Raw genomic sequence first — 9,575 nt, 5'->3', positions numbered from 1 at the left:
CAGTCATTCCATTTGTAGGGACAGAAAGGTTATTTTAGGTCATTTTTGGAGATGTTTTACATTTACTACTTTTAATTTTTCTCTCCTTCTGAGCCCTTGACATTGTGACTCCTAGTAATGAAGGCACTTGGCTTTATTGATGAAGGGATTCAAGAAAATGTTAAATAACAAAGAATGTAAAACTCTCTAAAGCATTCTTAAAATAGCTTTTCCATACCATCTGTTGTATAAACACAGAACAAATCATAGTGGAGTGGGATGTCCAAAATAACTTACTCATGGCTTCTTCACTCGTGAGTAATGCATCCATCCCAAACTCGTGCTGATGAACCCTTCAGTCTATTCTACACCATAAACATTCCATTTGCAATTAAAGTTGCTTTCCATTTACTTGTAATTGACATTTGATTCCAGTGGGCTATTACAAAGGAAGCGATTGAAGAACTTACACATACAGAAGATTTTGTATATAACTGGAATTTAAATTATCCCCTGTAATTATTTAACAATTTGCAATAAATGAATAAGAGATACCATTTGTAATGTTTATGTCATAAAACATCCTAGACTTTGGTAGTGGTTTAAAGCGTGCACTGATCCGTCTTTGGTGTTTAAGGAAGGGGGTTTTGCTGCCCGGATAAAATAAGGGAAGAGGCAGCCTTAAAATGTATCTGACGGTGGAAGTATCCATTATAGATGACTGGTGAAGGTTGAATTTAGTCTGCCCATGCTGGAGGAATAATTTACACAGAGACAAACTGTTTTCTGTGTTCCTGGTCCCTTTTTTTTCTGACTCTGCACAGGCATGTTGCCACCCAAGTAGGCCCCAATTCAACAAATTACTTTAAGCACGTGTTTAAAGTTAACCATGTGCTTAAATACCCTGCTATATCAGACTGCTGGGCAAGTGCACTAGAATGTTAAATGCAAGTGTGTTCAGGCCTGATCCTAAAACTCTTACTGCAAGGTGTTGTGCTTCTGCAGTAAGTGGTCTGGGGCAGGGGGGAAGAGATAGCTCAGTGGTTTGAGCATTGGCCTGCTAAACCCAGGGTTGTGAGTTCAATCCTTGAGGGGGCCATTGGGGGATTGGTCCTGCTTTGAGCAGGGGGTTGGACTAGATGATCTTCTGAGGACCCTTCCAACCCTAATAATCTATGATTCTAGGGCCCATGGTTAACAACTCTATTCCTCTGGCAAACAGAACTTTCTACTGCAAAGGCAAAGCTTGTCTGTGCAGAAGACAGTTTGGGGGAACTAACTCCCACAGGAGCTAAGAAGCCTCCAAGTCTAAGGTGCACTCTTCCAACTTGCTTTCTCTAATAGAAATACAAAGCAGCATGGGCCCTTTTATAAACAAACAAAATAACTTTCAAAATATTCTACTGCACACACACATCTTGTGGAGGGGATGAAAGAAAGAGCAAACCCTCTGGGACAGATGTTTATCAGATCACTTAATTCACTTCTTGAAGATGCTCAGATACTATGGTGGTGAGAGTGATACAAGAACCTGAATAGACTAACCCAGAATATCTTGCAGCTGATAATTCTCCAAACATATAAAGTTTGTATGGCTTATAGTACTGCATCATAGAGCAAAGATGATATAACATGTAATCTCAAAATCACATGGTGCAAATGTGTTCCATGGCTCTTCAGAAATGTTTCTTTATAAAAATAAAATTAAAAAAAAACACAAAAAAGAGAAAGTATTCGGATAAGATAAACCATCAGATAAATCACTTTGCAGTATAACACAAGGCTAAACCTAAAAATAAGCAATTACTCTAAATCACATCAAGCAACTATTGCAAACATCACATTTACACAACTGATTCATGTGTAGATTAGCCAATTAATTTTGAATGGAAACACTAATGAAATAATTATGTATTTAAACCACAATGATAGCAATCCAGTTCTAGAAACACAAATTAAATAAACAAAAATAGGTGAGGCATGGAGCTACCTTGATTTACACTGTCTGACGATGGGGCCATTGTGCCCATATCCTGTTGTGATGGATGTAAAAATAATAACTCTGTGTTCCCTGATAACAAAAGAGACCGGAAATGGGAAAAGAAAAAAAGGCTGGAGTTTTGGGTTGTTTTGGGGGTTTTTTTTGGCTTCTTTATGATATATAAAAGAGGACTGCAAGATCAAGGTTTCTTTCAGCAACAACAGCGCAGTCTGTCCCCCTGCTTTTTACATTAGTAATTCAGGTCTCTTCTACCCTGGAAGACTCCATAGACAACTGGAGAACTAGTAAAATTATGATCTTTTAATACAGCCTGTTAAAACACTCTTTTGGTTGGGGAGTTTTAAAACCTGTTTAACTCAAACACTGAGGAAAGAGGGAGCCTTTGTTAAGGATTTAGCACCTCAGCCCTTTCAGTTAAGAGCAGAGCGAGTATCCAATCCATCTGAGACCGACAGCAACACAGGGGTGATCAGACTTGATTTCTAAAGTGAAAAGCAAGCAGAAGGGGGAAAACACCCCACTTGCCAGGCCTCTTTCCCAAAGAAGCAAAAAAAAGGGCATAAGCCTGTGTCATCATCCGCCCTCCCCTTTTGCAGGCTGCCTTTAAGTGAAAACGATGCCTATGTGCACAGAAGATGCTCATAAACTACTAAGGCCAATTGCTGGCATCCCCTTCCCTCTCCCTCTGCAGATATGCCTCTCGGCTTAGTCATTTCTGTATCTATCTTGGGACTTCTTCTGAATTCAGTCATTTCTTTCCAGGACTTTGTAACTATAGGGGCCAAAATATATAACATATAGGTGACCAAGAAATGTAATATACATTTTCACTCGGGACTTCATTCTTTCCAGTCTAATGAATGAGGAAGCCATTCAGATACTACCCTGATGGGTGACAGTGCAAACCCCTAAATTGGATATTTAAATTTGTCTCTAGTTCAAGCCCTATCGTGATTGTTACAAGCACATAACTCAGCAATACCTGAAGAGTATTTATTGCAACATGTTGTATGAGCAATTCCCATTCTGTTCTATATCTCATCATGGTCTGAAAAAAGGTTACATAAATTGAAGAATATCTGTTCAAGACTGTAGCTGCCGCAGATGAAAATATTACATTGCTGGATCAGTGTAATCCATTCGTGGGTTATAGACCCCTAATTTTCCAGGGAGTGACACAAATCCTCAGGATGTCCCTGACTGCAAGAGTTTGCTTAAAAACTCACATTGCTGGACAGCTCCTTATTGTCTAAGGAAGGTTATACCTGTTTGTTCCATGTACTTTCAATGAGAGCTAGATTCAGAATGAGCCAGATTAGCTTTTAAAATGAAAGGAATGAAGGAAGGAAATTTTACAATTTGGAGTAGTTGAATCGTTTAAAGACAGATCTACCCCCACCCCACCTCCATTCCATTCTTGAATCTACAGCTGAAATTTGATTTTCCTCTTTTATATGCCAGACCAGATGCTCATTATAGGTACTCAGATTTATTTCAGATTTTCAGAATTATACTTGGTTTAACTGAGTGGAATACTTCGTATTTATTTTTTTCTTCAGACTGTTAATCCAGATTTTGGATTCAATTGTGAATTGAGAACCATGTCAGATTACCAGTCTAAAGCCCAGTGAGTGGATTTACACGTAACCACATGTGTAATTCTTTCAGCGGCAGCTTGGGCAACATCGATACTATTCTGTGCTTAATAAATCTTCCAAGTATAATGGAAAATTCAGGGCCCAGAATCTGGTCCCAATGGTTGGACGGCTCAGACCATAAGCAGACATGTGCCCTACCTCTTGATGAAGTCAAGTGGAAGCCTGCTTTGTTCAGCGGCCTGACACACCCCAAAACCCAGCACCTGCTTTATCTCTATTTGGTAATCTGTTTCCCTGCACCCATCACCATGGCATCTAGGCGCTCTGAGACAAGCCTGTGGTTCACTGTCGGGGCTGATTGGCAGCCTACAAACTAGACTGTTGCTATGTTCTGATACTCATGCTGGGAAAAGACAGACAAAGAACAACCCAGTGCATGCTGCCTGCCGGTGAGCTTAGAGACAGCCTGGCCTTTAAGTGCAGTAGGCAGCCAGCCCTATTCCCTACACAAGATTGACATCTCCTGTATGATCAACAAAGCTGATAGAGAATTTGAGTTAGTTCTTTTCAGAAATGAAATATTTGTTTTCCCTTATTAATCTTGTTCCACACTCTGACTGTACAATATGTTTTGTCTACATTGTATTTCCCATTCACAGTTTATGCCTATACTTTGCATATATGTATGTTCTTCTACATATTCCCCCTACGACCTGCCTGTTCTATAGACATGCCGTTCTCCCTGCATATTCTTCCCTTCAACCTACCACTTCTGTGTGTATGGATATTCCCTATTTAGTCCTTTTTAATCTGCTTTCACACAATGTTGGCACATACTGCGAAAGAACTAGAAACTATCTTCCCCCTGCAACACCGCCTGTATTTTCTCTCTCTCCCTCACTCTCTGTTCTCAGTTAGAAATCACTGATGACCACGGATTGTTAAGGCTTTTCAAAGGACTCGTGCGAAAATACGCGCACTCCTTGATGCAAACCCGTCGCCTCTTCAGTTTAAAGGCCTGGTTTAGCTCACGGCACGTCCTAGTCCTAATTCTCATTCTGCGGTGTCGTTGCAGGCTTGGCACTCCGTCCGCGAGGCCTATTGTGACAGTGTGAAATAACGTTTACAAGACGACTCCTGTTCGGAACAAAGCCCAGAAATTGCAATGCCGCTTTACACAGCTCGCCCCTTTCAAGCAGGCATATTTTATAAAGAGGGGCCAATTCCGTGCGACTGAAGGCGGGACCGTAATTGTCTGGATCTCTGCACTTTCTTCCTTCTGATCGAATTCACGACGTTAGAATCAATGTTCTCCCAGGACAGTGCTGTTCTAGCTGAGGTCTTTTCTAAACTCCCAGTTCCAATGAGCCAGTTTTATGCTGATGCAATTCTCCTGTTCCCCGTACACAAAACTTGTGCTGGTTTTACAAATATAGAATTAAGATGGATCTTGGAGAAGGATATTTCCCCCCTTATAGCCTTGTAAAATAGCTATTGATTTGCTTCAGTTCTGTTTCTCACACGGGAGTTGCTGCCGAAGTATGGGGAATTCCAACAGAGGGCGCTGTGCGCTTTAGTTTTGTACTAGAGAGATGAAGCCGGACTGGGACAGTCATACGAGGCTTTAAAAAAAAAAGAAAAGAAAAGAAAGAAAAAGAAAGGGTGTTTTTCCCACAATAGCCGAAGTGCTTGAAATATCATTTAAAGCGAGAGAATTAGGTCCGGAGTGACTGGGACGCTGAGGTCATTTGTCTTTCTTCTGATCTGTTCTCCCAAGAAGAGACCATACCGATGTTAAAGTGTGACAATCAGGATGACATCATAGAATGAAAGCGAAGGAGCTGCCAGCTTTGGAAATAGGTGATCAGACATTATCTTCTGCAAAGACCCTGAGAAATAAACTGGTTAATCTAAAGGGGAAATAGCTACAAAAATAGAGGTGTCCTGACATGTATTTTTAATGCCTACATATCTTAGATTTATTACATCAAATGTCCTTGTGTGGGCAAAATACCAGCCTATCCAGTAATTCCCTGCCCCAGATTCTGAGTCTGTAAGGGTAAAGTCTTCTTTACTAAAAGCACCAAAGGTACAACTTTTTCTGGTGGACTAGAGCTCCGAACTAGCGCTGAATTCATCCAACCCGTGGAATCAGTGATGCATTTATTCTGAAAAAAGTCACTATACAGACATCATGCTTTTATTCTGTTATTGCAGGACAGAAGATTACAAAATGACGTGACGTCAGTATTTTGAAATCGAATGGACACGTGGGGAAAACTTTGTTGGAGTTTCTCAGAATAAGCAGCGCATCAGTGATTCCAAGGTACAGAAGCGTATTAAAAAAGCATATGGTTTCTAATTGCAGGAAAGATTATTGCAATATGATTTATATGAATATTGTCTGTGTATTTCATAAAACCTACATATTCGTATAATATCGAGACAGATATTCCTCTAGAGGAAACTACGTTTAAATGTATAACATTTAAATACAGTTTCCTCTTCAGGACACAAGCTAGAATGTAACTGAGGTTCATGGAAATCCACAGAAAACTATGCTCAGAAAATGCCTGAACACAACATAAAATGGGTTTCTTTTAAATAGTGTTATTTTAACAGAAGTTTTTTTTTATTGGAAATGAAGCCAGCAAATTGTGTAAACTTAAAAATCCCACTCCATATTAACCATTCATATCGAAAAACTACAATGCAGTTCAACTGGTCTTCATTTTTAAAAAGTGCCAGTCGTAGGTGCCAAGTCAAACACAAAGGTAGCAAAGTGGAAAAAGAAAAGAACTCGTAAGAGTGTCCAGCAAAGGAGTAAACGCCGTGGGGTTTGCTTCGGATTCTGCCAGATCAGCTTTCTTATCTATTTGTTGCCATTTCCACTTAGACTATTTAAATAGATGACAAATACTGTTCGACATGGCAGGTTAGACGCTATTGCACATTGTGCAAAATTTGAAGTGAAGTATCAATACAAAACTGCTGGTTTTGGCGTGTAAACCGCAACCCTAAATATCTGCAAACACAAGAAGCGATCTTCCAACAAAGTACGGGCCGTGTGAACTTTGCTGGGTTCCCCCCCTATTGTAACAAATAAATTGTGAGCAATAGCCTGGTTCTTAACATTGACAATAGGTTTGTTACAACGCTACCTGTCCCAAACTCTGTTGTGTTCTACTTTAGAACATACGTGTGGCTAGGAAATATTCGTAAGGGGAAAACTGTGGCTTCTCGCTATTAAACTGATAATCAGCTGGAAATAAGACCCTTAAAGGCGAAGTATATAATCAAGGTAAAATACCTTCATAGAAATACTTGTTAAAGGTTTTTTTTATTGAATAAAACCAAACTACACTTTACAAATTACCAGTATTAAAAAAACCACAGACTTTTCAGCCTCCCTCGTTGTTAGCATTATATGTAACATATGTAACATGTTGCTGTGCGCAGTATCTATCGATCGAGCTAGCTACTCAACTATAGAAATAATATAATATCGTTAACAGAATAAGAGTCACAGCTCTATATCTCTATATCTCAGCTCTGTATCCAATACTTTTTTCCTGAAAGCAGGGTTTTTGTTACTCTAAAGACAAAGTTATGATCTATTGATAAAGGTTAATTTGTCAGTGTATTTTGGGTGAGTCGAGGACACCATTTTAAAATTCGTGTGCACACAGCTGGGTGGAAACGCACAATGATCCCCAGTCTATGTAACGGTGAACCACCTTCTCGTGACACCTTTATGACCGGGATCTGCGGAAGCTCGGCTCCTGGACCTATGTTGGAGACGCGGGTCACCTATCCATTTGGGAGTGATACATTTCTGGGAGACCAGCCCGTCTAGACTGTTGTTTGGATTCATGTTTAATCTTCCTTCTGCCTTGGTTCTTCTGATTATCTCTATCAGGGAATGACCACGAACTGCCCCCCTGCGATCCGTGCCTCTCTCCCCGGTCTCGGGGGTGGATGTAGGAGGACACAATGCATCGCTGAGCCTCTTTCCCGCCTCCCCCGACCACCCCACATGAGGAGGAAGTGTGAGGGGGCGGTTTGTGGCATGAGCGCTGAGATCTGTGTCATTTGCCTCCTGCACGTCTAGTGGTGCTTTAGCAGAGCCAATATCCCTTTGTGCTAATAGCCCTGTCCTCATTTGCTGCCTAATTGGACTATATAAAGCCAATAACAGGCGAGCTCTTATAGCCTGAAGCCAAAGCACCACGTCTAAAGGGGGGCTGGGGGGAGGCTGCCGTCGCTGCTGCTGCTGCTGCTGCTGCATCGGGCTGGGGCTGCGCGGAGCCCTCTCCTTCGGCTGCTGCCTAATCCCATTTGCCATTGTGCGTGCCCAATCGCCGTATACGCCCTGCATTTAACTTGGATGACATTTTGATTTCATCATTAGCATCCGGCGCCAGATTGACGCAGCAGCAGCAGCAGCAGCCGGGCTCTGGTCCTCCTCCCCGCAGCAGCCCTCGGTCCCGGGCTCCGTGGCTCTGAGTGCCCGGCGGCTGAGCAGCCCCCCACCCCACCCCATGCACGGAGGCGCTGCCTCCTGTCCTCGCCCCGCCGCCCGCCCCACCCCCGCCCGGATTGGGTGCCCAGCGCCTGGGCGGCTGCCGCTGCCGCTCGAGGGGAGTTAGAGGGTGGTTTATGGTCTAAGCCGCCGCTGCCCTGCCAGGGACCGGGAGGAGGATGCCGGAGACCGGACAGGAGCCCCCGAGCAGCCAGCCGCCGCCGCCACCCAAGGAGTCGCCTTTTTCCATCAAGAACCTGCTCAACGGCGACCACCACAAGGCGCCTCCCAAGCAGCCCCGAGCGCTCTTCGCCCCGGCCGCCAAGGGGGCTCTGGATGGAGCCGGCTTTGCCCTCTCCCAGGTGGGCGATCTCGCCTTCCCCCGCTTTGAGATCCCGGCGCAGAGGTTTGCCCTGCAAGCGCACTACTTAGAGCGGTCCCCAGCCTCCTGGTGGTACCCGTACGCCTTGACCGCCGCGGGAGGCCATCTGCCCAGGCCAGAAGGTACTGAGTGAATCGGTCTGTCGGTCTGTCTGTCTGTCTCACTCCGCTAGCACGGGTCAGAGATGCCCCGCTGGGTTTCTCCTCTCCTGGGGCAGGAGCGAGGGCTCGCTCTCCCCACGCGGTTACCCCTGAGAACAGGATGATTTAGTAACTGCTTTCACCGCAGCGTTAAGTGGCCCCCAGCAGGCTCCTTTCTGGGGGGAGGTGAAGGTGCCAGTAAGGCCCCGTGGTGAGCAGGGAGCAGCAGCTCCTCTCCTCTTTGCCCTCTGTTGCTTAAGTTTGCAGGGAGGCTGGTTCCTAGGGCCTGGCTGCGTTTGCGGATGGTGATAAAGGTGCGGTGTGTTTTTGGTTTTCTTTAGCTGCAGAGAAATCTCTCCTGCGAGACTCCTCCCCGGCCTCGGGCACGGACAGAGACTCCCCGGAGCCCCTGCTCAAGGCTGAGCCGGACCACAAGGAGCTTGACTCGAAAAGCCCCGACGAGATCATTCTGGAGGAGAGTGACTCGGAGGAGGTGAAGAAGGAGGAGAACGGGGAGGACTGGAAAGCCAGGGAGGACAGCCCGGAGAAGAAGCCCTGCCGAAAGAAGAAGACCCGCACTGTCTTCTCCCGGAGCCAGGTGTTCCAGCTGGAGTCCACCTTTGACATGAAGAGGTACCTGAGCAGCTCGGAGCGGGCCGGCTTGGCAGCATCTCTGCACCTGACAGAGACCCAGGTCAAGATCTGGTTTCAGAACAGAAGAAACAAGTGGAAAAGGCAGCTGGCCGCAGAGCTGGAGGCTGCCAATCTCAGCCACGCGGCCGCCCAGAGAATAGTGCGGGTGCCTATCCTCTACCATGAGAACTCCACCGCCGAGAACGGCAGCTCGGCTGCCAACGTGCCCGTCAGCCAGCCCCTCTTAACATTCCCTCACCCCGTCTACTACTCCCACCCTGTAGTCACATCAGTGCCACTCCTGCGACCCGTCTGAGAA

At 44.8% G+C, this 9,575-nt stretch overlaps 1 protein-coding gene across 1 annotated transcript; it reads left to right on the top strand.

The window, feature by feature from the left end:
* The first annotated feature begins 8,280 nt into the window (after positions 1–8,280).
* HMX3 (H6 family homeobox 3) lies at positions 8,281–9,575 on the top strand. The gene is made up of 2 exons (XM_045022758.1): positions 8,281–8,605; positions 8,965–9,575. Exons 1-2 carry the CDS (start codon positions 8,281–8,283, stop codon positions 9,570–9,572), a joined length of 933 nt encoding a protein of 310 aa, XP_044878693.1. The 3' UTR covers positions 9,573–9,575.

This window comes from Mauremys mutica, chromosome 7, assembly GCF_020497125.1.
Source record: "Mauremys mutica isolate MM-2020 ecotype Southern chromosome 7, ASM2049712v1, whole genome shotgun sequence".
NCBI lineage: Eukaryota > Metazoa > Chordata > Testudines > Geoemydidae > Mauremys > Mauremys mutica.
This window is presented reverse-complemented; position numbering and strand designations above follow the sequence as displayed.